Below are 27,540 nucleotides of genomic sequence, written 5' to 3' on the forward strand. Positions count from 1 at the left end.
TGGCTCAAATGCAGGCAGCAGTGGCAGCCCAAGCAAAACTCAAGTTCCCAATGCCCATGTCCAGCCTCAATGCCACCTCTCTTTCCAGTTTCAAGGGTCAAAGTTCTCTTTTGGTCTTGTGTGCACACATCCACATGTGCACTTACCGAACTGAAAACAAGCCCAAGCCTGGTGGCCTTTAATCCCTGCACTAGGGAGGCAGAGGCAGGTGGATCTCTGTGAGTTCGAGGCCAGCCTGGTGTACAAGGTGAGTGCAGGACAAGGAGGGCTACGCAGAGAAACCCTGTCTGGAAAAGCAAAAACAAAACAAAACATTATTTTTTAGTTTTTTGAGACAGGGTTTCTCTGTGCCGCTTTGGCTGTCCTGCACTCACTTTGTAGACCAGGCTGGCCTTGAACTCAAAGAGATCCACCCACCACCGCCCGGCCCAACAATAACGCTCTTTAAGTGCAGGTGTGTGGCATTCAGGAGAGCGGGAGTGCTCTAAGTCCAAGGGAAGCCTGGGCTAAAAGCCTCCACCTCAACACAGCCAACAAAAGACGTAAGAAGCCATGGAGCATCCTGGCCCCTCTGGTGGATTATGAGAGGAAGTGTTTGGAGTTCTGAACTGCTTTGAAGCAGCCTGTGAGAGCAGGGAGCTGGACAGAGGCCCTGGCAAGTGCTCTGTAGAAACACTGTTTATTCAAATGACAGGTGAGAAGCAGGTGGCGCACGGTGGATGAGGGCAGGCAGGCAGGGGCTGGCAGGTCAGCACTGCTCCATATGTCCCCCCCCACCCCGCGTCCTGCTTGACAGCCACCAAGGTGTTGACATTAGGACTAGAAACACTTTCCCTCCTGTCTCAAACTGAATAAATAGCATCATTCTCCCCACAAGGGCTGGGGACATGTACAAGCCGAGCTTCATGCCTCATTAGAGCCTTGTTAGGTGAGGGTAGAAACTCAAAATGGCATCCAGGGAGATTACAGACAGCCCCGCTTCCATCCGCCTTCCTTCTGCTACGCTCCTCTCCCCGCCTGCTCTCAGGACAGTGGTTGGCACAGGTCTGGAGGGGGAGAACTGCTGCTTGGTACACACCAGCTCACAAGGCTATCCATCCTGCCACCCATCCAGGCTGACCACTAAAGACAATGTCATTTCACGCCACTTTATGGACAAAAAAAGAGGGGCAGGGAGTGAGGCTGAGCATGGCCGGGCCTCTTGGAGCCTCAGGGGTAACCAGAGTCCGAGGAATTGACCCCCTACCGATCCATCTCATCCAGGAGTGGGGTCGCATCGCCAGCAATGGACATGGGGGTGCTTTCGATCATGGGGCTGGGAGAGGGTCGAGGGGTCAGCCGCTGTTTCTGTTTTCGTCGTTCTGCCTCTTTCTCCTGTAGCCACTGCTCGGCCATCTTGCCCCAATCGATGGCCGCGTGGCTGTTGGACCTGGAGCGGGAAAGGCAGGCCTTAGAGACTAAGAGACTAGGATTCTTCTGGGATTTATGAGAAGGAAGCCTTCCCACCAGTCACTGGTGAGAGATCACCTTTCCAGAAAGGATCTTGTCAGTTACCCCTCATACAGAACGCAGGCTCACATTAGGTCTTCAGGCCACACAACAACCCACTCCTATTAGTAACCACTGTCCATGTACTTACTTTGGCTGCTGTTGCCGTTGTCGGGAACTGGAGGAAGGCTGTGGCTGGGCCTGGGTAGACTGGGGGGTAGTGCTGGCCTGGAGCTGGTGGTATTGTGGGGTGGTAATGGGCTGGCTCGGGGTTGTGTAGGAGTAGCTGGGGGTCATTAGTGGTGTGGCCACTGGCTGCTGGGCTGGTGTTGGGAACACCTGAAGAGGGGTGGACAGAGAAACAGGTTATGCTGTGGATGACCCTAACTTCATTGTGAATCTGACAGGCTGTGGGAGCTGGCTCTGAACAGTGCTTTTTAGCTGACCCAGCTGGAAGCATCATTTTAGACAGCGGAGGGAACCCAGCCTACAAAGCTGCCCACCTATCTCCAATACCCCAGGTAGCTTGAGTGTTCCAAATATCCCACAAGGCTCTGTGCAAAGGCTCACGCCAATCCCCCCCCCCCTTTTCTTTTTGAGACAGGGTTTCTCTGTGTAGCCCTGGTTGTTCTGGAACTCGCTCTGTAGACCAGGCTGGCCTGGAACTCAGGGATCCACCTGCCTCTGCCTCCCGAGTGCTGGGATTAAAGGCGTGCGCCACCACTGCTAGAGACAAGGGGCGTCTGTTAGAGACGGTTGCTAGGCTCGAGCACATGAAGCTCTTGGTGGTGGTCATGGCCAGAGGTCTCTAGGACCTGGGTCTGTATATCGGTGTCTATAGGGTTGCTCCTTCTCCTCCCCAAAACATACATGGTAGGCGCTGCTGCCTCCTCCACTACCACCATAGCCATACTGGCTGGATGCCCACTGGGCTGGGGTAGCATTGGGGTTCTGTCCTTGTCCTGTCACAGCAGCAATGGCACTGAACATCTGCGAAGTCATGTTCTGAGGCAAGGCATTCACAGCTCGGGTCAGATCTGTTAACACAGATGTCCATGTCAGAGGAGTAAATCCCTTTAGTTCCCTCTGCACTACAAGTCTCAGCCCTAAGCATCCTACCTGCAAGGTTGATATTGGCTGGAGTAGCATTGATAGATGCAGGGGTCCGTGTCCTGCTGCTGCTGCTGGGAGTGATGCCTGTAAAAAAGTTATGTTCCTCAAGAAAGCTACTTCTGGCTTCCTAGTTTAGAGTCAGAAGAAGAAAGGAAGAGAGAAGCTGCACAGGCCATGGATGGAGAACCTCCGTACTGCTGTTGGACAAGGGGTGAGGACCTGGTCCTCAGCACAGCCTGAGGTCAGGGGACGGCAGAGCTCACCTGGTACAGGATCCTGATAGTGATCCTTAAACCACCGGAAGAGTCCATTCACCGTTGGGAAGATCTGGCCCCGGTACCGGAATCCTTCAGGAGTCACCGTTACATACTCTATCCTGAGATTTTATAAGTAAACAAGGATTAAACGTCGCTGGCTGTGTGCCGGCTAGTTTATGTCAATGTGACAGAAGCTATAGTCACCAGAGAGTGACTCAACAGATAAAATGCCTCCATAAGATCAGGCGGTAGCCAAGCCTACAAGACATTTTTTTTTTTAGTGGGGAAGAGCCATCCCTGGGCTGGTGGTCCAGGGTTCTGTAAGAAAACATACTGAACAAGCCACAAGGAGCAAGCGGTTAAGCAGCACCCCTCTATGGCCTCTGCATCAGCTCTTGCCTTCAGGTTCCTGCCCTGCCAGAGTTCCTGCCCTGCCTGCCTTCAGTGATGAATTATGATGTGGAAGTGTAGCCAAATAAATCCTTTCCTCCCCAACTGCTTTTGGTCATGCTGTTTCATCACAGCAATTGCTACCCTGATTAAGACACACTTGGGGCCACTGTGAGAAAGTGACCAAACAAATAGGAACCATGTACATTATTAGCCAATGGGTGCTGGAGGAGGAGAGAACATGGAGAGGCTGCAGGTGACAGGGCAGTCAAGGCTAAGGAGGCTGTGGCCTTGGGTGCTGAGTACAGGCTGCCAGAGGAAGCCGGCTGGAGGCTGACTGGAGGTGGGATGCCGTCACTGAAGATAGCAAGCTGCAGGTGAGAGTGAGTCCAAGGCTACAGCACATAAGATGGGAAGAGGCCTCCCTGGGCAGCTCCAGATAAGCAAGGAGAATTCTTGGCACTCTAGAAGGTGGTTAGTCTGCCCTCATTCAATATTTCAGAGAGTAGCAGAGGGGCTAAAAGGATGGGCCTAGCTTTATACTTGGTTCTCGTTCTAGTCAAGTGAGCTCTGCACTTACCACCTATGTGGTACCAAGCACCAAGCACAAGAGCCTTTAAGGCCAAAGGGCAGTCACAAGGAATGACGGAGCACGATCACACCTAACAGAGTGCTGTGCTCATTTGGGGAGAGCCAACAACAGCTGAGAGACACTGTGAAGCATGGGGAAGTCCTCACTTATACTCAGTCAAGACTTGCTTCCTAAATCTCCACACGAGGATGCCAGTCAGGAAGTCGGTGCTCCTTTCTGTGGGAAGGCACTGTGTTGAGTCTATTGTTTCAGTCCCTGCCTTTCTAGGGTAGCCTTCATAAGACATTGCCAGTCTCACAGGGCACGGGCTGCCACTCATTGGAAGGTACTGATGTGGCAGGGAGGGCATCTCAGAAAGATCATGATGGTCCAGGTGACAAGTGTGGCACAAGGGCCCCAAGGCCCCCAAGCCCCACTCAATGGTCCTAGCTATGCATCATATGTGGCCAATACAGAGCTAGACACACATGCATCTCTCTGCTGGGGAGGATGGCTGGTGGGACCACTGGAGTGTGCAGCAGACCTAAGCAGATCAGCCTAAGGAAACTGGCCACTGCCCTAGGCTCAGGGTGAGCTATAGGGGTGTAGCCTCAGAGGCTACCATGTGTGGCAGCCTGCCAGTCATACACGGAAGGGAACAGAGTAGGAGAAACCTCTACCTTAGCCACCACTCAGTAGGGCACAAGAGATATACACTGTGGCATCGGTGAGCCACCATGTGCTGGAAGCTCTGGAAAGGTGGAAGACGGAAGCAGAAAGGCAAGACCAGCACGGCACTGTTGCCTTAGCCCACCCTGCAGCGCCTGGGAGAGGCGGTGAAGGAGACTCCTTTTCTAGAGCTGATGAAGGAACCTTTCTAGGCGACTCTGCTTTTTGTCTCTACCACGAATGTCCAACCTTCTGACACTGTGACACAACACCATCATTTACAAAGTTCACACTGGAGAACAACACAATCGACAAGAAAAAAAAAAAAAAAAGCAAAAGCAAACCAGATTCTGGTGAAGCCCATGATTCTGTGCGGCCACAGCCTGGCCGCGCATGCATCATGACCCTCTTTCCCACCGCCAACCACCACTGCTGTTCTGAACAGGCAAGAGAGCAAAGGAGGTAGAAGCAGGGTGGCGGGGCCTCTTCAGGCCTGTGTGTGGACCCCAGGAGCAGCTGCGGCTCAGCACTAGTGCTCACCTGGGTTTACCCCGGGGCTGGTATCCCAGGAGGAACTTGCCAGGCAGCTCCTTGCAGGCACAGATGAAGTAAGGGATGAAGGTGGGCTTCTCCTTCTTAGTTTTGATAAGCAGCTCCTCTAATTTCTGGGGGTAGAATGAGGGGAAGAGGGCGGGATGGCGGCATGCTTCGTGTACAACGCCCGGTGCGCACACATATACAATTCCTTTACCACTGAGTCCTCAACACTCAATGCAAAGTGTTCACCCTTCAGAGCCTGGAAGGTTCCAGAGGGTCCCAGGCTTACCTTTCGGTCCCCACCACTACAGTCCTGGTAATACTTGTGGTTCAGAAGATCTCGAGCAAAGGAAGCCATGGGCTGGACATAGCGGGCAACAATCTCATCCAAGTCTTCAAATTCCTACAGGAAGAACATTAAGGCCTCACACGGCACATCCTGCACTGAGACTGTAGCCCTTTATCAAGCCTACCCTGAAGAGACGAGACAGCAGGGCTGCTGTCCTGATCCTCCTGACCTCACTGCACCACAAAGGCCCCTCAACTATCCACTGGCTTGGTTAAACCCCAGACCCTGGCATGCCTTTAAGTAGTGACTGTGCTGCTTCCCTGGTGTTTAGGAACAGCAGGGACCTTCAGATTTCTCCATCCGGAACAGAGAGACCTTATGTGTATATATTTTCTCCCCTTCCTCTTTAGGCCATTTTAAAAATTGAAATATAGAGAAAATAAAGCCAGTAATTTATTCTACAAACTACTCCACTCTGTTGCTCTGCACAACAAAAATATGAATAACTTGTCCAAGTTACTGTGAGGTGAAAGCAAGCAGAAAGAACGTGTGTAGGCATGGCTCCCACCTCACTGTTGATCCAGAGAGTGGCTCCCAGGCTGAAGGCATTTTCCTTGCCCTCCTCGCGCACATCCACATGCTGGTAGATGCCATCGCTGACTTTCCAGGTGACTGTCAGATGGTTCTCGCCCTTGCTGCTGGGTCGAATGATAACATCCCCTTGGTCCATGGTTTCCATCATCTTTTCTGCTTGCTTGAAATTTATGTTATGGAAAGACGGGTGCGCAATCACTCGCTTGATGTATGCTGAAGAGGGTGGGAGAGATAGACCATGTGACAGGTTAGGGCTGATGGCAATAGGACAGACAGGGATAGGTTCTGACCCATGGCGGGCCTCTGAGACTCTGTCACATTTTCTGGGCTTGGATTCTCTGGTGTGAATGAGATGTTAGCCTCAGTTCTTCAGTTGTTTAAGGAAATGAAGTTTAGCAAAATGTAGGACTAGGAGACCTTGGGTTCAGTGCTGCTCATGCCTGCCTTTCTTGCCTTTAGGCCTCAGTGCCTTCAAACTGGGCACCCACCCTCTGGGAAACTGATGCACAGCAACTGTGCAGCCTAGGCCCCTGAGTGTAAGCTGTATTCAGGTGCAAGGCCCACTGCTGGGCACTCACTGGTCCGCTGCTGCTTTCGTTTCATGTCCTCTTCCTGCTTGTGGTCGGCGGCTTCGGCATCAAAGTCGTAGTAGGTGTCCTTGGGCAGTTTCCACTCGTTGTTCCTGTCCATGAGGTCTGAGGTCCGGCAGGTCAGGTCTGCACTGAACTTTTCGATGTCGATCTTCATGATACGGCAGTGAACGGTCATTCCCACCTACATCCACAGAACATGTGAGCTAGAAGGGACAAAAACCATCTATCTAGCCCAGTGCTTTATTTCACACAACAAAAGACCAAGTCCAGACAGAAAGGTAGGACTTGTCCAAGGCCAGCCACCAAATGGCAGAGGAGGAGTGTGGGGTGGGCGGGTGTGCCCTGTACCAATGTCTCCTGCTCTTAGGTGGGAAACAGGAGTATTATCACAGGAACGCCCCCCCATGTTGCTATCTAAAGCTCATGCCCTTTAGGTCGCAAGGTAACAGCAGTTTTTGGAATCTTTTCTGATGAGCCCTTTCCTGTAAACATTCACTGAAGGCAGTCTGTTTGGATCCTGTTGAAAAGTCTGGCTTCATTATTAATAATGCCGTTTTTGGGGCTGGGCATGGTGGTGCACACCTTTAATCCTAGTACTCAGGAGGCAAAGGCAGGTGGATCACTGTGAGTTCGAGGCTAGCCTGGTCTACAAAGTGAGTCCAGGACAGCCAAGGCTACACAGAGAAACCCTGTCTCGAAAAACAAATAACAAAAAAAATAAAACAAAAAAGGATCCCACAGGCTGATATATTTATATGCTTAGTCCTCAGCTGATGGACTGTGTGGAAGGACTGGGAAGTATGGCCTTATTGGAGGAGGTTTGTTAGCTTTAAGGCTTCAAAAGCCCAGGCCAGGCCACTATCGTCTTCTGCCCGTTGCCTGCGGATCAGGATGTAAAGCTCTCAGCTCCTGCTCTGGAGCCACGCCTGTCTGCTTCCCACCACGGTGCTCACGGACTCACCTAAAACTGAAGTGTGTTTCCAATGAAATGCTTTCTTTTTTTGTTTTGTTTTGTTTTTGTTTTTTTTTCTGAGACAGGGTTTCTCTGTGTAGCCTTGGCTGTCCTAGACTCGATATGCAGACCAGGCTGGCCTCGAACTCACAGAGATCCGCCTGCCTCTGCCTCCCGAGTGCTGGGATTACAGACGTGCGCCACCACGCCCGGCCCGGAGATCTGAATTTGATTCTTGAAACCCACATAAAAAGCCAGATGAGGTACCATTGCAACTGCGGTAGAACTGGATATAGTAGTGTACGCCTTTAATGCCAGTACTTGGGAGACAGAGGCAGGTGGATCTCTATATGGTCTACACATCAAGTTACAGCTAGGACTACAAAACTAAACACGTCCCCCCACCCCTGCCCAAAAAAATCCAAACCAAAAACCTAGGTGGAAACAAAGAACCAACTCTAGAAAAATTATTCTCTGCCTGAAATACTGACACAGACACAACACGCGCCGTGGGGCTAGAATATGGACACACACTCACTGTCTTAGTGCAGCCCAGTACATGGCATCCTCAGAAGATAGGACAGAAGGGAGCTGGGAGATTGCACTGCCAACCTTTCTTTTAGAGGTTCCTTCTGTTCAGCAGTGAAGCCCAGAGGTAGTCTATAGACAGCGCTGGGCCACACAGCCATTGAAATCTCCTGAGCAACACTGACCGATGGGGAGAACAGGCAGAGCTTTCTTGTTTGTGATGTTGGGCCTCACTTCCTGACATGTGCTGGAACCACAGCTTCCCACACAGGAAGAAACCCTCTCCCAAGGGGCTGGCAAGCAGCAGAAACTGCTCTACAAAGGCAGCAGACAAAAGCCCCCACTCATTCAGATGCTCTCCTGCATCTTCCAGTTATAAACCCTCCTCCTCCTCTCACCACCAGCAGTCGCTGGGAACAGAGCCTAACTCTGGAGGGGGCAGCTCGGAGCTAGGAAGCCCAACTAGGGCAGCGGGAAAGCACAGCCCTCCTGAGGCTGCTCATCCATCTACCTTCACTCGCTCCTCTGGCCTCTTCACCACCTTGTCACTGAGGAATTTGGTGGGGATGAAGCCGGTGACACCGTTGTCTAGCCGTGTTTTCACACCAATGGCCTGGCCAGGACACGAACCGCTGTCAAAGTGGTTCCAGACCTAAGAACAGAGAGGAAGGTGACTGTGAAGATTCTGGAGCTTGTATGTTCAGAAAAGAGTAACCAGGGCATCTGGAGAGATGGCTCAGTGGCTAAGAGTATTTATTACTCTTACAGAGGACTTGGGCTCAACTCCCAGAACACAGTAGCTACAACCAACTGTTACAAGAGTTGCTCTCTTCTGACCTCTGAAGGCACTAAGTACAGCACATAGTGTACATAGACACATACAGGCAAAATATTCACGCCTAAAATAAAGTATCTTTATATTTTTTTCCTCCTCCTCTTTCTTCTTTTTGAGACAGGGTCTCTCTGTGCTATCCTTGGCTGTCCTGGACTCACTTTGTAGACCAGGCTGGCCTTAAACTCACAGCGATCCGCCTGCCTCTACTTCCTGAGTGCTGGGATTAAAAGCTGCACCACCACGCCCAGCTAAAATGAAGTATCTTTAAAAAGGGAAAAGTAGCCAGGGAGTCAGCAAGATGGGCCATTGGGGAAAGGCTCCTGCCTTTGATGATCTGATCTTGATTCCTAGGATGTACAGGGTAGGAGGAGAGAACACGCACGGTATCCTCTAGCTCCCCACTCTCTCTGCTGTATGTTCACACATAAAATAAACGAGGAGCTTTAAAAACAAACAAACCAACAGAAAAGACTACCCAAGGCTGCTGTAATTTACTCTACCACTGGTGCCTGGCACTGGTGTGAATGTGACAGCCAGAGCTTCTGACCCGACGCTGGCCCTGAAGCCACTAGACAGCCTTTCCTGCCTAACTGACTTACTTTCTAACCTACTATGGCCCTTTTTGGTCTGTCGTAGTAATGTAACAAGTATCTATGTAGGAATTTGCTACAACAGGCCTAATGAGCAGAAAAATGCTAGGTAGCTTTAGAAAAGAACCTGAGAGTCAGGTGAGGTGGTGTACGCCTTTAGTCTCAGCAATAAGGAGGCAGAGGCAGACACATCTCTATCACTCAAGGCCAGCCTGGTCTACACAGTTCCAGGCCAGCCAAGGCTAAGAAAGAAAGAAAGAAAGAAAGAAAGAAAGAAAGAAAGAAAGAAAGAAAGAAAGAAAGAAAGAAAGAAAAAAAGAAAGAACGGACGGACGGACGGACGGACGGACAGGCACATCATACAGAGCCTACACATTTCTTCAAACAAGTGTAAGCAAGGACACTGCTGGCCTGTGGTGAAAATGTACATTCTCATGCTTGCTGTAGTGACAGGCAGAAGGTGGCGCAAGGGTTAAAGGTTAATGGAACACACAGGTAACTTCTGTGGCACCTGAAGGGACTTCATGTTGACGACCCCCTCCTCCTCTGTGCACCAGACTTTTGAGCTAAAGTAACTACAGGACCCTGCAGCACATACCTCACTTAGTTCAGGGAAGTTGTCCTGTTGGCAGAAGGGGCACTGCCACAGGCCTGTCTCATCGTTCCGGATGGCCTGGTCATAGCTCTCACCCTGTGGGCGTCTGTGAGCAATGCCAGTAACGTTACAGATGATGAGCTTTCCTGGAGGAAAGAAAGCAGGTTAACAGGAAGCAGGGCTGACTCCTTCCCACTACTCTTTGCTGACATGTCTTATGGCATCTCCGCTGATTTCTTTCTCATCCCAGAAGATGAGTACCAGGGAAATGATGCCGGTAAGAGGGCTTCATAAAGATCTCAAAGCAAGCTAGAAGCAGAACTTTTATTTGTATTTTGGTAGTGTTGAAGATTGAACTCAGGGCCTGACAATAGGGAAGTGATCCAACAATGAGCTACAACATGAGTCCTCATTTTCCTTTTAATTTGAGACCCATTCTCACCAAATTACTGTGAATTGACATTCACTCTGTACCTCAGGTTAACCTTAAATTTACAATCTTCCTAGCTGGCTGTGGCGGCACATGCCTTTAATCCCAGCACTCAGGAGGCAGAGGCAGGCAGATCTTTGAGTTTGAGTCCAGCCTGGTCTATAAAGGTAGTTCCAGGACAGCCAGGGCTATACAGAGAAACCCTGTCTCGGGAAAAAAAAACAATCACAATCTTCCTGCTTCAGGCTTCAAGTTGGTGAGATTAAGGTCTGCACCAACAGTCACGGAGACTCTCACTTCCAGTCTAGACCCCATATTCTTTTTCAAGAGCAACACTGGTTACTTTCTGCCAACTTGACACAAACTAGAGACACTGAGAAGCAGCAGCTTCAAATGAGGAATTAACTCAATCGGATTGGCATGTGGCCAAGTCTTTAGGGGCATCTTTTTGGCTGCCACTCGATCCTACTGTGGGCAGTTCCACCCTGGACAAGTAGTCCTGGGGCGTGAAGTAAGGCTGTTGCCCTAGAGCAAGCCAGGGAAAGACTTTAACTTGTAAGCGTAATAAGCCCTTTCCTCCTCAAAAGTTGCTTTTTGTCAGTGTTTTATCACAGCAACAGAAAAGCAAACTAGGTCAAAAGATCTCTTGGTCTTCCTTACCTGCGGTGTAAACCTGTCTTTGTTTTCCAAGAGAGGGTTTCTCTGTGTAGCTCTGGCTGTCCTGGATCGCCCTCTGTAGACCAGGCTGGCCTCGGAACTCACAGAGATCCACCTGCCTCTACTTCCCCAGTGCTGGGAGTAAAGGCTTGTGTCACCATGCCCTGTAAACCTGTCTTAATTCCATTGGAATCACTTTTCAGTTTATGTGCACATAGTAAACATCCTCGGTTCCCCAACATAGCATTCCCTGAGAATAAATACAGCCTTACAACTTACCAATGTAGAAGGTCTCTGGCGTCTCTTTGGTTAGCATATTGAAGATCTCCTCTGTGTTAGGAGAGCGGTAGGCTGTCCGAAGGTCCTTATACCGACAACTGAGCTCTGCACGGATGTCATACAGTGTGATGTGCTTGTCACCATAGCCCTGGGGAGAAGGTCCATCAGGAAAAGCCTTACAGCCCTCAACCTGACTCACTGGGCGTTTCAGTGGCAGGAGGCCGCAGTCACTGTCTGTGCTTTCCTTACTGCCGACAGTTACTAACGGAAATTCTCCCTCCATGGTGTCTACGTTGTCCAAGTTGCCCCTGGATGTGTGAGTAGCTGGGATTTCTTACTATAGGTGTGTGCTACTGCTGCTACCTCAATGAAGGAGGCTCTGAAATCACCCACGGGACCACGGTCTGTCAAGAGCATGCTTTAGGAGACCCCATCTACAAAGGAGATGAAGCAAAGCCGCACTGCTGGAAAGGAGGAATTGGGCCTCCCTCTGTCCTGCCCCTGACACTGTTCCTGGATTACTAATGAGTGGCTAACACTTCCTTCAGAGACGGAGTACGGCATGGGCGGGGTAGGAGAGGAGCAAGGCTCCAATACAACAGCATCAGGGTTTTTCTGGACTTCTATTGTCCACGTCCCTTCCCACGCAGCTGCTCGAGAGGCATTCCTGTGTGCCAGGACGACCTACAGTCACCCACCTGTCTCTCTAGTTCTTCTGCAAAGGCATCAAGGTCTAGATCCTTCAGTCGCTCAGGGTTTTCCAAGATTTCCTCCAGGGCCCCTGCAGGATTGGCATCCTCTGCAGACTCATCGTATTCCAAGGCATCCACTGCCATCTTCCTGGCCCACTCATATGTTTCAGGGTGGACTCGAGAGCCATCAAGGACTTCAATGTATGAGTCAGTGCTGGAGGAAAGGCAGAATCAGAGCAAGATATAAAACCAGAAGCTTCAATTAACAACCCAAATGTCCACCAATGCGGAACTGGCTGGGTAAACCAGGGCACTCCATATGATGGAATACTACACAGCCATTAAAAAGAATGAAGTAAATTTATGCTTGCTGACATGGGGAGATGGCCATGACATATTGATACGTGAAAAATGCACTGCAAAACACTATGAACCATGTGATCTCATTTTTGAAGTAAATGAGTAGTTAGTAAATGCATAGCAAAAATAAAATTTAGAAAACTGTAGTATACATAAAAACTGTTATGGTAGTTTTCTCTGGGGGGTGGAATTATGGGGGACTTCCACTTTCTGTATAATAGTTCTTTCTGTTGAATTTTATATTGTGAACTTGTGAGTCATAATATAAAACAAGAAGGGGGGAAAAAACCTCTGAGAATTTGCTGGCAGCTGTTTTCCCCCATAAAGCCTTCCCAGGCTGGTCTTGCCCGTGCACTCACATGGGCCTATGTTATTCGTGGAGTGTTACAGCAAAGCTGAGTGGAAAATGAAGTTTTAGAACTTGAAGCCTATTTCCCCACTGACTTCCATTACTGAATGAGGAGCTATGTGCCCGTGGAAAAGATCCTCCAAAGACTGAGTTGATAACTTCTGGAGAGGAAGAGGTCAATAGTGAAGTCTCAGTACCATCCTAAAACAGAACAAAGCTCTCTCCCCGTCCTGAACCTCTTCACACCCATGCTCTTTTCCCATGGCCCTTTGCTGTTCCCAACCTCATCTGGCTGTGACATGACAAACCCTGAGCACAGCCTTCTGCTTTCTCCTTGAGAGACAACACTGGTGTTCCTGTGTCTCCCTCTCACAGCAAAGTGCCTCACGACTGATCTTTTCCATAGGTCAGGGGCAACCTCTTACCTCTTCTTTAAAACATTTCCACATTTCAATTGACTGGGACCTTACAAAGGCCTAATTCCCGGTGCCCACAATCAATTCCCAAGGCCTTGCCCCTGGCCTATCTAAGCAGAGGGCATCACCTGTCCCCCAGAGAGGCAGTGTCGATCTTGAGGAAGCCAGCACAATTCATGAAGACTTTGGGACCCATGTGACACATGGTGACCAGCTGAGTCCGGCTCTCAAGTCGAGTGTTGTTCTGTTTCAAGATCTAGGGAAGAGGACTGGAAGTGAGCAGGGCAGTAAATTGGGCCCTGCTTCCCTAGACTGCTTTGTGGTTTCTGGTAAACTCTCTATGGCACAAATTCTGTCACTTAGTATCTGGGACACCACCATGTTATCACATGTCTTTAATAAGCTACACCATACCTATCCAACTATGTATCCCTGGGCATGATGGCACACTCACGTAGCTAGGAGGGCAGAGACTGAAGCAGAAGGATGTGAGTTCAAGGTCAACCTCAGCTACAACATAAGCTTGAGGCCACCCTAGGCTACAGGAAACCCTGTCTCAAAGAACAAAATTACGGCCAGCCAGTGATGGCACAAGCCTTTAATCCCAGAGGCAAGTTGGTGGATTTTTGTGGGTCTGACGCCAGTCTGGTCTACAGAACAGACAAGGCTACACAGAGAAACCCTGTCTTGAAAAACCAACCAACCAACCAACCAAACAACCAAAACACAGAAATCCAAAACAAAAGACAATATCATGTAACTATGTATGGCTTCAAAGTGTGTCACAACATATCTAGAGTGAACATCTTTCACATTAGGAAAAACAGTATTATGAATGCTGGGGGAACTCTCTCTGAAATCCCTTTTTTTTCCCGTGGAATAAGAACTCCACTTTCCTGGTTTTTCCTGTTTTCCATCATGGCTTATGGCCACTGTAGTACAGTAGTGAAGAGCAGGGCCTGGCCCCTGGAGCCTGAGGCTGGACTCTGACACTCAAAGAAATGATGATTTCTAATCAATCCAAGCCTACCTTCAGCAGGTGGGTCCCTTTTCGAGGTCCCAGGCCACAGACATATTGGATCAAGGCCTGGCTGTAAGGATGGGCAATGGCACGGTTGACATCGACCCCAACCTCATTGACCCGGTTGATGAATTCACAGTACAAGGCATCGAGCAGCTCCTCTTTCACAACATGCTCCTACAATACAGTAGCACGTTAAGTTACTGGGCCTTTTTGTTGTTTGTTTGTTTGTTTGTTTGAAGAGACAGGATCTCTCTATGTAGCCTTGGCTGTCCTGGCCTCACTTTGTAGACCAAGCAGGCCTGGAATTTAGAGAGATCCGCCTGCGTCTGCCTCCTGTTACTGTGCCTTTTTACCCCCCTGGCCTGCTTGCCTATCCTACTCACCTGCAAGGGATGAAACTTGAGACACAGGATGTCTTCATCAGAGCTGCACACCTGGGCAAATTCTATCAGCGGGTCTTGGATGCGCCGGGCTAGAGAGACGGCTTGTCTCAGAACTGGTGGATAATCCCGGAACTCCGCCTAGAACCAAAGGAAGGTCACAGAACCTTAGGATGTCCTCAGTGACAAGAAAAAGAAATCCAAACCATTCTGGCTTGAAGGCACTTCCTTAACTCCTCTGGGGTCTACAGCAGTTGACAGGGCAAGCCTTGAGGTGAGGAATCACATTACCTCTGATTTCTTGCTGTTCATATACAGAATGGCCAACTCGTTGTCAACCAGCTCCACCCCAATAGAAGAGAGCTGCTGGCCTTGGTCCAGCTCATGCACTATGCGCTTCACATCCTCGATCAGCATCTGAGCATCCCTGGAAGGACGAGGAGTTCTGGTTAAAGGATGATTTCCTCAGGAATGGATAGTGTCTCGACTGAGGTGTTGTGGGGAGCTTTAAAGACAGAGAGGACCCTGGGGATTGTCAACATTACACCCAGACACAAAGCCTCTGCTCTGGGCATGTACCAGACTCAGCAACAAGACACGAGTGACCGGGGCACAGTCTCACACCAGCCCGTCCAGAGCCTCACGCCCCGCCCTACCTGTTCTCTCCTGCCACGGTCACCACATGAGGCTTCTTATTCACAAGAAACTTCTTTAAGGTTTCAATATCTTGAGCCTGAATTAAAAGGAAATTGAGGCTGAATAGCTCTGAGCATGGAAAGTTTTCAAGCAAACTGAGATTTTCTTTTTAAGCCTATTTTTTCTGGGTATGGCAGCATGTCTTTAATCCCAGCACTTAGGAGGCAGAGGCAGGTGGATCTCTATACATTTGAAGCCAGCCAGGGCTAAATATTAAGACCGTATCTCACAGTTTTTTGTTTCGTTTTAATTGAAACACAGAATTTCAAAAGGACACACAGACCTATCCTTGTGTTGTTGTTTTTCAAGATAGGGTTTCTTCGTGTGGCCCTGGCTGTCCTCAAACTCAGAGATCTGCCTGCCTCTGGCTCCTGAGTGCTAGGATTAAAAGGTGTGTATTGCCACCAACTGGCTAACTATTCTTTTAATAAATAGATTCCTACCAGATAATGGCTGGGTCCTCAGAGACATCCTGGCTTTTGAGGAGGAGCATAGGCTATGTGGCTGTCTATGGTAGTTTATTATGATGGTTGAACTTGACATAAGCGGGTATGTATGTTGTTCTATAAATTTACATTTCAGTTTTAAAAACTGAATGCAGATTTGCTGAGTTAAAACATTCTTTTTCTTTTCCAAGACAGGGTTTCTCTTGTAGTCCTGGCTGACCTGGACTCGCTTTGTAGAGCAAGCTGGCCCCAAACTCACAGAGATCCACCTGCCTCTGTCTCCTGAGTGCTGAGATTAAAGGTGTGCACCACCATTCCTGGTGGGTTAAACATTTTTATTGTTATTTTGTGTGTACTGTCTACATGTATGTGTATGCACCACATGTGTGCCTGAGGACAGAAGTGGGCATTGTAACTCTGATACTGGAGATACAGATGGTTGTGAGCTGCCAAGAGGGTGCTGGGATTTGAACCTGGGTTCTCTGTAAAAGCAGTCAGTGCCCTTAACTTCTGAGCTATGTCTTTAGCCCCAGTTCTTAAGATTTTATAAGCCTGGAGAAGACCTGTCCACACTGGTACCAAGGATTCATTATCACACCTGTTTCCTGAAAGACAGTTGCCGAGCCTGCTTTTGCTGTAATGGATGGACATAAAGGATTTCAGAGGATGGACAGTCAGAAAACTTCTCTTTTGTTGTGACCCAAAATTCTTACCTTCTGAGACTCGGGGAGGCAGAGGCAGGCAAATCATTGTGAGTTCAAGGCCAGCACGGTCTACAGAGTTTTCCAGGGCAGCTAGGGCTACACAAAGAAAGCCTGTCTCGAAAGGAAAAAAAGAAAGAAAAAAAGAAACTCTGTCTTGAAAAAAACAAAAACAAAAACCAAAAACCAAGCTGTGTGTGGTGATGCATGCATTTAGTCCCAGCACTTGGGAAGCAGAGGCAGGTGGATCACTGTGAGTTCGAGGCCAGCCTGGTCTACAAAGTGAGTCCAGGACAGGGCTCTGTTACACAAAGAAACCCTGTCAAAAAGAAAAAGAAAAAACCAAAACCAAATCCCAATGATAAAGACATTCAATATATTCAAATTCACCTTTCTTTAGAAAAGGGGTAACTGAAGGGCAGAAGCAGGGAAAGGTTGGCTCTATGCCCCAGTGGCTCTCAGCTCATGGGACAGTCTGACCCAGATGCTGGTAAAAACAGAAGCAGTCAAGGCAGATCCAGAAGAAACGAAGGCCTAGGTGCTGGCTGGATGCCAGAAGAAAACCACACCTAGTAACTCGAGTGCCACCTACTGCCTACAGAAGTGAGACTGCCTCCCAAAGGTGAGAGCATTTTAAAATAGTAAAATGGGGATCAGAGCTGGGCGCAGTGACACACGCCTTTGATCTCCACACTCTGGAGGCCGAGGCAGGCAGATCTCTGTGAGTTCCAGACCAACCTGGTCTACAGACAGAGTAGACAGGACAGCCTGTTTTTCAAGGTTTCAACCTTGAAAAACCACCCTTCCCCCAAACAAAAAGAAATGGCGGCCAGAATATGAGTGGAGTTTTATATAGTGTGGCTGATTTAAATTAAAGGGTTGCTTGTTTGTTTGTTCTTTTGGTTTCTCTAGACACGGTTTCTCTGTGTAGCCCTGGCTGTCCTGGAACTCTTTGTAGTCCAGGCTGGACTCGAACTCAGAGATCCACCTGTGTCTACCTCCCGAGTGCTGGGATTATAGGCATGCAGCCCCATGGTCAGCTGTTAATTAATCTTTTTATGTTTCTATGTCTGTTACTACTTCCTAAGGTATGACTCTTCTGACTTCTACGTAAGATGTGATGAGCTTATTTCTGGGGATTTTCTTGATGCTTGGCTTAGACTGCATCACTTGCTCTCCCCGACCGCAGAGTGTGCTCCAAGTACACACTTGGATTTACCTTCTTCTCCCGCTCTTCTTCTCTCCATGCAGTTCGTCGTTTGGTAAAATGGGGCAGGCGGAGGAAATCCGTCACTTCTCCTTCACCATTGACTAGGGCACAGAACACAGGGTGATCCCTGCCACCCAGGTACAGAAAGAAGAGAGCAACAGTTAGCAATCTGAACCGTGAATGGGAAAAAGCAAGTGTGAAAGAAAGACAGGTGAGAGGTGGTGCGGGGCAGGCAGGTACCTGGCAGAGGAGAAGGCAATGCCTAGGACGCGAATGCCCTTCCCCTGGTTCTCATCCATGAAGTCGTCATCTTCTTCTACCTGCTGATCTGGTCGGTAGGGCGCCACCCTCAACCAGTTGTAGAGCTTTCGGCTACAGGCCTAAAGTAGAGAGAGACACAGCAGATACCACGGTCACCGGGGCTTCAAGTGTGCAAGTGCAAGTGTAAGCGTACGTATTTGTGGGAGGCACATGTCCTTGGCCAGCTGGCATGCTTGCAATACAAAAGCATACTTGCATTTTGGAAAGGGAAGCAACACAAGCAAGAAATACTTGGATGAACAGAGGGAGGGAAGAGGCCTGGAGAAAACTTGGACATAAACCCTGTGCCCAGTCTGTGCTGTTCCTCACTTCTGCTCTGCATGCCCTCATTCTTTCTCTAGCTATAAGGCAACCACGGGGTCTCTTCCCTCTCAGCTCTCCTACGGAGAATGAAAGCTAGGGCATGGTGCCATAAGCACTCAGGAGGATCAGAAGGTCAGCCTGGGCTATCTCAGTCTGTCTCACAGGCAAAGGCACCTGCAGCCAGTCCTGACAACCTGAATTCAAGCCATGGGACCCATACAGTGGAAGGGGAGGATCAACTTCTGAAAGGCATCCTCTGGCCACCATATGTATGTCTTCATGCAAACACCCACACATGTAATTAATGAATAAATATAATCAAGAAAACAATGAGTGTAGGGCTGGGGTGTGTGGCTCAGTGGTGGAATACTTGCCTACTTGTGCAAGGCCTCGGGCTAACACCTGGCTCCACCCTCCGAAGACAGAGGCAGCACGCCGTGGGCCTCACCTTTACAACACTCTCCCTGGCCTCGGCCAGCAGCTTGTGTTTGAGTTCTTTGGCCATCTGCACATACAGGAACTGCTGGAGAGCTCGCTCAATGGCCATAGTGCGCTGCCGGTTCCACTCCTGCACCTGGTGGCTGAACTCATCCCGGTAGTAAAACTGCTTGATCTCCTCAAAGTATGTCTGGTCGTTGCCATACCTGAGGAGAGGCACAAGGAGCTGCTGTCTTCTCTTTGGAAGTAGTAACAGACGTATACACATAAAAAACACTACGTAAATAACCCACACTGTAAAGTACTCCACTGATATTCTAGTCCCGATTTTTTTGTTTTGTTTTGTTTGGGGGGCAGTTTCGAGAGAACATGACACTCAGACATTCATACGTGAACCAACAAGGCTCACTTAACTCAGAAATGGGTTCCTGCTGCTGAGGGCTACGCTCCCTGCAGCCCCAGGCTCAGCTTACCCTTCCACGCCCTTCATATCTATGCTGATGTCAATGGTGAGCAGCCCTTCGTCTTCAGCCAGGCCTATCTTGAGGAACTGGTCATCTCTTAACTCTTTAACAGGCTTGTTCTTTAAGTACTTAAAAGAATAAGCATAGTGGGCCTCATCCACATCCTGTACACACAGAGAAGGCAATCATTAGCAGGAAGGCAGGGCTTGGCCCCAGGGAAAAGACTGCCTTTGGGTTCGAAGCAGACACAGTTTAGAGTGTGGCCCTTTCCCCAGCTTACCTTTCTGCCTTTCTTGGTTGGGCTTATGTTTAGCTTGGCTCTCTCCTGGAAGGTTTGTCTCAGCACCTGCCTGACAAGGGGCTCCCGGGCAATCTGTAGTGCAACCATGTACCGGGCACCTTCCAGCACGGCTTCTGGTGTGGGGAACTGGCTGTGGGGACAACAGTGGAGCTGCAGGATGAGGGTGTCTCGGCCTCCGGGTCACCCCTCCTGCTGGCCGTCTGCTGCATGCCCACCTGCAAACATAATCTTTGGCCAGCTCCAAGGGCTCTGCAGGGAACTGCTCTGTCTCATGCCGCTGGTAGCTGTCACGAAGGTTCTCCCCAAATTGTTCAGGTGTCAGTCCAAACTTTTTGGCCAGGCCATCTACAGAAACAGAAGGGTGACAGGTGAGGCAGTACCCAGCCACCAGACTGCTCAGTGGTCAGAGGGACAGCACCTGTTTTGGGCACCAGAGCTTAAAGAGACAATGAACAGGCAGGATAGGTCATCAAAGAACAACAAATAAAACCTGACTTTAATCCCCCAGAAGACTTCTAACTACCTTAGAAATGTAAGAGACATCAGCTAACCACAGGGAAGTGAATATAAAGATGATTGGGGGAGCAAGTGTTTATGAGGACCACGGAGTTCAGCGCCAGATGAGCACTAATACATTCCTTCCTGGTCCTGTGCACTAGGGCACACCTGGAAATGTTTCCTTATTCAAAGCTACAATGCCTGGGTGACAAAGAAGATGGCTTTTACCCAAGCCTGCACTCTGGCAGATGGTGTACATGTCTCGGCGGGAGGCTTGCTTGAGCTCTGGTCCCCTTTGCTCTTCATCTTCAGCTTCCTCACCTTCTCCTGGGAACAAAATTTGAGGGCAGTCAGCTCTTGTTTCTGATTGCTTCCATGGATCTGAGAAGGCCCCAAAGGGCACCTACCATGGCCATCAAGACTAGAGCTTTCTTTCTCAGCACTCACCTTCCTCATCCCCGTCTTCCTTTATGCGTTTCAGCTTCTTACGGCTAGCCTTGGCAGCATTCTGCATCTTGGGGATGTCACGACCATAGTAAAGTAAGAAATGGTTGTAGACGTCTTTCAGTTCATCCATCGACTGTACATCTTTGAGCCTGCAGGGGCGAGATGCAAGATGCCATTACTGCGGAGAAGCTTTGCCACATGTCTAATTCCCAGGAAGCAAGATCAAGTAGGATGAGCAAACAAAGGGACGCAGCCGTCCCAGACTACTGCTTAAGCACAGCCAAGGTATCTTAAAGGAATATATGCTGCTGTGTAAATTTAAAGACTGAAGTAAGAGGCTTGCTGCAAGTCTGAGGTCAGCCTGGCACATTCAGCAATATCCTGCTTCAAAAACAAACAAGAAAGCTGGATGTGGTATCCCGGAACTTGAGAGCTGGAGTGTTAGGAGCTTGAGGCCAGGCTGCACAATACGAGATCCTATAATATATATATACACACACTTATAGGAAGTATGTCCAACTGAAATAGCCAATGGCAACTATTACAAGACAAAGTATAAAGGCCAGGTGTGGCAGCACACACCTGTAATCACACACTAGAGAAATAGACTAGATTAGGAGTCTAAGTGTGGACTGCAAAGTAAGACTGTCTCAAGAGAAAAGAGCAATACAAAAAAGCAGCAGACAGGGCAGCATGTGATTAGTGAAGCTCGCAGTCCCTGAAAGCACATGTCAGCTTGTGGGTACTGCCCTCCGTTATCACATGACTGAGGGTCCCAAAGTATGTTCCAGTTATAAATTGTTTCTTTTTCTTTTTTGTTTTTGTTTTTTTCAAGACAGGGTTTCTCTGTGTAGCCTTGGCTGTCCTGGACTAACTTTGTAGACTAGGCTGGCCTTGAATTCACAGCAATCCACCTGCCTCTGCCTCCCGACCTCTGGGATTAAAGGTGTGCGCCACTACCGCCTGGCTTATATAAGCTGTTTCTTATGTAGCACTCTCTACATGGGATAAATGCACATATATGCAATCTGAAAACCTGGTGCTGGGGCTGGTGAGATGGCTCAGAGGTACAGCACTTGCCACTGGGTCACAGGTGTGTGGCGCCATGCCTGACCTGACTTTTGCTGCACTCACAGTCCGCTCAGCCCTGCCTCCTGAGCCCTGGGATTACAGAAGTGGACCACCACTCGGTGACAAGCTCATTTGTAGCCAGATGTGGTGGCACATGCCTTTAGTCCCATCGCTTAAGAGGCAGGGGCAGGAGGATCTCTGAGTTTAAAGGCCAGTCTGGTCTACACAGTGAGTTCTAGGACAGAACAACTTAGAGAGAAATCCTGGGGATGGGGTGGGGGTCACAATAAACAAATAGGTAAATAGCAAAGCTTTAAAAAAAAAGATTTATTTATTTATGTATATGAGTTCTCTATCTGCATGTACACCTGCAGGCTAGGAGAGGGAACCAGATCTCATTACAGATGGTTGTGAACTACCATATGGTTGCTGGGAATTGAACTCATGACCTCTGGAAGAGCAGACAGAGCTCTTAACCTCTGAGCCATCTCTCCAGTCCAGGAAAGTTATTACTTATTTATCTTTTATCTTTTGATTTTCCAAGACAGGGTTTTTCTATGTAGCCTTGGCTGTCCTGGACTTGCTTTGCCTCTGCTGCCCTGAATACTGGGATTAAAAGTGTGCGCCACCACACCTAGCTCAGAAAGTTCAGTGTTGATGTACTGACCATTTGGATTCTAAGGGCTGGGGGCCCATGCTACAAATTCTGCAAAGCAACAGCACTCCTGAGGACCTGCCTGAGGCTCCCTACACATCCTACCTCTCCATATCAGTAGTATCTAAAGCCCGGATGCCATCAGCGAGTGGTTTGTCAGGGTCAGCAGAGATCTGCTCGTACTGATAAGCCTGCATCTTCTCAAACAGCCTCGTCAGGTTCTCCTTGCGGATTCTCAGCTGTGTCCACTAGAGCAGAGGAAGGGAGGAGTGAGGACTGGGGTTCAGTCCTGGAGACCCAAGTCTGCCGTTCCCCTTAGCAGAAGCCCTAGTTGGGGGGGGGTGGGGGGGGGCGGGGTTGGCAGTTCTGGAAGTCACAGCCGTAGCACCCTGATGCAGGCTTTTCTGTGCCCAGTTCTCAGCGCCCTGTGGCCTTCTGTCCGAGTTACCTTCTCATCCCACTGCCACACCCTCCACAGGTCATTGATGTGCAACTCAGGCTCCACGTACTCCTTTCGGTAGAAGGCGATAAAAGGCACCTAAAGTAGCAAGGGTACTGCTGTCACCCAGAAGAAAGGCCTGCAGGCTGTCCTCTCTGCTACAGGACAGCCATTTCCTAACTAATAGCTCCACTACAGCTCAAGGAGCTACCTCAAAATGCTGATTTCGCATGAAGCCCAGGGCCTCTTTGATCTTCTGAATTGTGCTGGGCCCTTTCCGACTGAAGCTACTGGATGGCTGCCCACGGTCTAGGTAATCACAGCTGTCCTACAATAAGAGCAAAACAAAACAAAAAGAGTAACTCATGTTACCTGCTGTCTTATCACACAAGAGCTTCACAACATCACATTTTTCTTACATATACAATACTCTTTCCTGAGGCATACAGAAGATTCAAGCAGGGAATGAGTGGCTTTTCATTTTCATCAACTGGCTTCTGGTTCATGTCAGAACTTTTTAAACACTTAACTTATGTGTACAAATGCTTTGCCTGCATGTGTACATGTGTACTATGTGAGTGTCTGGTGCCCACACAAGTCAGGGGAGGAGCCACAGAACTACAGTGATGGGCAGTTGGGAACGTGCTGTGGATGGTGGAAGGCAAGCCCAGGCTCTCTGCAAGGATGATGAGAGCGCCTAGCTACCTGGAGGGAGATGGTGGGTGTCGCAAAGGCGTTTCTGTAGATCCAGTCAGCCTCCTCTTCTAGCTCATCATCTTCAGCAGCCTTGACTGGGATGGAGCGGAGCTGCAGCAGAGAAGACAGTGAGACACCGTCATCTTATGTCCTGCTTAGAAAAGAGCATTCCAGCCGGGCAGTGGTGGCGCACGCCTTTAATCCCAGCACTCGGGAGGCAGAGGCAGGCGGATCGCTGTGAGTTCGAGGCCAGCCTGGTCTACAAAGCGAGTCCAGAACAGCCAAGGCTACACAGAGAAACCCTGTCTCAAAAAAAAAACCAAAAAAAAAAAAAAAAAAAAAAAAAAAAAGAAAAAAAGAAAAAGAAAAGAGCATTCCTCTTCTGGACAGAGGTGTGTGGCCCTCACGCACACATTTCTAATGTCACCTGACATGAAATGAACACATTTCAGATCTGCTAAGAATACCCTTTTAGGGCTAGGGGTATAGCTTAGTTTGTAGAGTGACTGCCTAGCATGCATACGACCTCAGCACCACAGAACCTGGCGTGATGCTGTATGCCTGTAACCCCAGCCCTCAAGACAAGGTCGAAGCCAGAACAGCAGAAAAAGAACAATGTATTTCCCCTGAAACATGGTTTCTCTGTATACCCCTGGCTGTCGTAGATTCACTTTGTAGACCAGGCTGGCCTTGAACTCATAGCAATCCACTTGCTTCTGCCTCCTCCCAAGTGATGGGATTAAAGGCACGTGCCACCATGCCTGGCCTGAGCACCAGAAATTTAAGGTCATCCTTGGCTACTTACTGAGTTTGAGGCCACTCTGGGCTACATGAGAGCCTGTCTCAAAAACAAATGAAACAAAATAATAATAATAATAATAATAATAATAATAATAATAATAACAACAACAACAACAACAACAACAACAACAACAACACCCAAAATAGAATGCCATTTCAAAGTTAGTCCTGTAATTCTGGCTACTCAGGAAGCAGGGAAGGGAGAAGCACAAGCTTAAGCCCTGCTTGAGCTACAGTCAGCTGAAGGCCAGCCTAAGTTAGTGAGGCTCTGCTTCAAAATACAAAGTAAAAAGAGGACGAGGGCATCGCTCAACAGTAGTACTCTTTTTTTTTTTTTTTTAAAAGATTTACTTATTATGTATACAGTGTTCTGCCTGCACACCAGAAGAGGGCATCAGATCTCATTATAGATGGTTGTGAGCCACCATGTGGTTGCTGGGAATTGAACTCAGGATCTTTGGAGGAGCAGCCAGGGCTCTCAACCTCTGAGCCATCTCTCCTGCCCCCAACAGTAGCACTCTTACCCATATGTATATGAGGCTCAAAGCTTCCTTCTCAGGACTGCTAGAATAAATAAGTAGGCTAAGCTGGGCATAATCCCTGCACTGGAGGAGACAGAGGCAGAGGCAGGCAAATCTCTGTGAGTCTGAGGCCAGCCCAGTGTACAGAGCAAGTCCAGGACAGACAAGGATACACAGAGAAACCCTGTCTTGAAAAACAGAAAACAAACAAACAAACAAACAAACAAAGGCCCCCTGGACCTGGGTCACATGAGTTTCCAAGCCCATGATGGGGACTGCTCACGGTGTCTCCTACCTGGAATCTCTCAGGCAAGTCAGTGGCACGGATCTCATTGTCCTGGTCTGTGAGGTGGCTGCTCTCCAGTTCACTCGGCTCATACATCTCAAAGATACTCCTGCGGCTCACACGCTTCTTGGTCGTCTTCTTGGGGCGCACTCGCATCTCACCTTCAGCCTCATCGTCCTCATACTCATAGTCTTCCTCCAGCTCTTCATCATATTCATTGTATTTCTCAAATTCATCATAGTCAAAGTCCACCCCGAAGATCTCCTGGGCTTCCTGCAGGGCTCTGTGTGTGAGAGTAAGAGGGGGTGGGCTCAGGGCTAAGAGGAGAAATGCAGGCCCTGCCCAAAGACTTTGCATGCCCCAGGGGAATAAGGAAGCAAAGAGAAAAAGCCAATTGCAAAGTCACATTCAGTACAGAATAAATAGGTGCCTGGAGGTTTCAAGACAAACTATTAGCAGAAAACAAAAAGCCTATCTTTGAGACCTGCCACAGATAGAAACCAAAACCAAACATCACAGGAATGGATCCTTACTCTGCTTGGTGAACCATCTACTGCCAAGACACTACAGTGTCCCCTTAGAACAAAACCTGTCAACACAGGGTGGTAGGCCATCCACAGGGCAGAGGAGGGATGCTGGACTATCCTAATCTTCTGAGGACTGACGTACATGAGAGCGCTCAGTGACTGTAGGAGTTGGAAATCACTGCCTAGCAGAGGTGATTTGAGGCACAGAAGAAAATAGACAAGAGTGGGGGACATTCTAATTGGCAGAAGTCTCTAGACTCCTTCCTGACCACATGCCCACTCAATGTCATCATCACCACATAGTAACAGGCTGCACTTACGCATCTGTATATCCGGGAAGCTTTTTCCGCCATTTGGGTTTTTTCAGAGGCTGTCCATCATCATCCACAATGAAATCGTCAACATCTGGGTGGAGAAGGAACAGGTTAGTACTCAGTCAGCAGATAAGCCTGGTTCTGCCCGGGGGAAAAATTAGGGAGGCTCCTAGGAAAGGCCAACAGCCACGCAGCGTTGGCTTCCCTGCCCAGCATCTGCCCTGTACCTGACTCTTCATCATCTTCCTCCTCCTCCTCTGGAGGAGCGATGGGGGCCTCTACAGCCTCCTGTCCTTCTTCCCCTTCTTCATCTTGGAAGATTTCCACTGCAATGGCTTCCTTTTCATGTTCTTCCTTGCCATATTCTTCATCATCATCTTCATCATCAGACATTTTTTTGACACGTCGGTATTTTTGCTAGTGTTGAGGAAAATGTGTCTTTCAGGATTGGGTTTGTGTGTCTGGTGTAAGGATGTCTGCTATCCAGGCTCATTTCTGTATTCCCACCACAGTTACATATATCAAGTGAGATGGGCAAGAACACACTGAGTGATGTTTACTCAGCCCCAAGGCCCATCCTACAAACTGACAAATCTTTTTCTTTCTTTTTTTTTTTTTTTTTTTTGGTTTTTCGAGACAGAGTCTCTCTGTGTTAGCCTTGGCTGTCCTGGACTCACTTTGTAGACCAGGCTGGCCTCGAGCTCAGCGATCCGCCTGCCTCTGCCTCCCGAGTGCTGGGATTAAAGGCGTGCGCCACCATGCCCGGCCCGACAAATCTTTTTCTAATAGACTTCAGATCTGGGCTTCACAGCATTATGTGACTGGGCATCTTTCTCTTTTCCATGGTGACCCCATACTACTCAGGAAAAAGGATAAGGAAAGTACTTACTCCTCGTTTGACTTTAACCCCCAAATTCTCCTCAATGAGGTCAAAATCATCATCTTCCAGGCGGTCATCAAAAGATGCTAAAGAGAACAAAGTGCACCCATGGTGAGAGGCGGCTCTTCTCCGCTGCAACTTCTACCCCAGGCTCAGCCGACACAGGGACATGCTACTCACGGCGTTTCCTCTTCTTGTGGCCAACATCATCTTCTGAATCAGCAGAGTCACTGCCCTCATCGTCTTCCCCTTCATCTTCATCATTGATGAAGCCTTTCAGGTTGCCTCGCTCATCCTGGTCATCCAGGTTCTCCTCTTCCTCCTCCTCATCTGAAAACATGTGTGTTTGAGGCATGGAGAGTGGGACCAGGGGGTGGCGCAGACTACCCACTTAACGTCAGCTGTCCACCTGCCCTGAGCCCAGTGACCAGTGCCATGTGAAGTCTCTACCCTGTGTAACGGGCGCAGTTTAGGACCTGGAGCAGCAACACCTGCAAAGGTTACCATCTGCCTTTAGGAAAAACGATCTTCCCAATTACTTTGCCTCCTCAAATCACTACTAGAAGCTTTATAGCTACCGGTAACCTATTTTCCTCACACTACAAACTACATTCCTTCTTTCATCCCTTTGCTGAAAGCTATACCTTCCTTTGCCCGTTTAATTCTACTCTATTGATGATCCTAAAGGCCTGACAATGGGGTACATAAACATTTATAGGGGGGGAGCATTACCTAGAGACTTATCTATCAGTTCACTGTCCCACAGACTAATGTAACCTCACACTAGCATAAACAACAGCTGCATCTTATGCTGTCATCCTAATCTTCTAAGCACTGTGCCCGGGACACAGCAGAGCGGTGCACTACGATGCATTTCTAAGAAGGACTGAACGTTCTCGAGCTGGTACCTCATGTGTGAGAACTTCTGCGCTCAGCC

At 49.0% G+C, this 27,540-nt stretch overlaps 1 protein-coding gene across 1 annotated transcript in view; it reads right to left on the reverse strand.

The window, feature by feature from the left end:
• Positions 1–660: 660 nt before the first annotated feature.
• SUPT6H (SPT6 homolog, histone chaperone and transcription elongation factor) overlaps positions 661–27,540 on the reverse strand; it is a 40,486-nt gene continuing 13,606 nt past the window's right edge. The window contains exons 3-37 of the mRNA XM_084750712.1: positions 26,784–26,933; positions 26,613–26,689; positions 25,951–26,140; positions 25,730–25,814; positions 24,892–25,165; positions 23,284–23,385; positions 22,790–22,906; positions 22,588–22,677; positions 22,245–22,387; positions 20,414–20,562; positions 20,195–20,293; positions 19,684–19,813; positions 19,448–19,598; positions 19,177–19,331; positions 18,714–18,909; positions 17,882–18,021; positions 17,651–17,768; positions 15,245–15,321; positions 14,880–15,015; positions 14,592–14,729; positions 14,215–14,382; positions 13,313–13,440; positions 12,066–12,273; positions 11,368–11,515; positions 10,005–10,147; positions 8,493–8,633; positions 6,487–6,682; positions 5,883–6,121; positions 5,315–5,428; positions 5,029–5,153; positions 2,865–2,977; positions 2,608–2,685; positions 2,359–2,525; positions 1,640–1,827; positions 661–1,429 (exon numbers count right to left, since the gene is read on the reverse strand). Coding sequence (XP_084606838.1) covers positions 1,243–1,429; positions 1,640–1,827; positions 2,359–2,525; positions 2,608–2,685; positions 2,865–2,977; positions 5,029–5,153; positions 5,315–5,428; positions 5,883–6,121; positions 6,487–6,682; positions 8,493–8,633; positions 10,005–10,147; positions 11,368–11,515; positions 12,066–12,273; positions 13,313–13,440; positions 14,215–14,382; positions 14,592–14,729; positions 14,880–15,015; positions 15,245–15,321; positions 17,651–17,768; positions 17,882–18,021; positions 18,714–18,909; positions 19,177–19,331; positions 19,448–19,598; positions 19,684–19,813; positions 20,195–20,293; positions 20,414–20,562; positions 22,245–22,387; positions 22,588–22,677; positions 22,790–22,906; positions 23,284–23,385; positions 24,892–25,165; positions 25,730–25,814; positions 25,951–26,140; positions 26,613–26,689; positions 26,784–26,933 — 5,060 coding nt within the window. The 3' untranslated portion in view covers positions 661–1,242. The remainder of the gene's footprint in view (positions 1,430–1,639; positions 1,828–2,358; positions 2,526–2,607; positions 2,686–2,864; positions 2,978–5,028; positions 5,154–5,314; positions 5,429–5,882; positions 6,122–6,486; positions 6,683–8,492; positions 8,634–10,004; positions 10,148–11,367; positions 11,516–12,065; positions 12,274–13,312; positions 13,441–14,214; positions 14,383–14,591; positions 14,730–14,879; positions 15,016–15,244; positions 15,322–17,650; positions 17,769–17,881; positions 18,022–18,713; positions 18,910–19,176; positions 19,332–19,447; positions 19,599–19,683; positions 19,814–20,194; positions 20,294–20,413; positions 20,563–22,244; positions 22,388–22,587; positions 22,678–22,789; positions 22,907–23,283; positions 23,386–24,891; positions 25,166–25,729; positions 25,815–25,950; positions 26,141–26,612; positions 26,690–26,783; positions 26,934–27,540) is intronic.

This window comes from Acomys minous (genome assembly GCF_964271855.1).
Source record: "Acomys minous genome assembly, chromosome: 12".
Classification (NCBI taxonomy): domain Eukaryota; kingdom Metazoa; phylum Chordata; class Mammalia; order Rodentia; family Muridae; genus Acomys; species Acomys minous.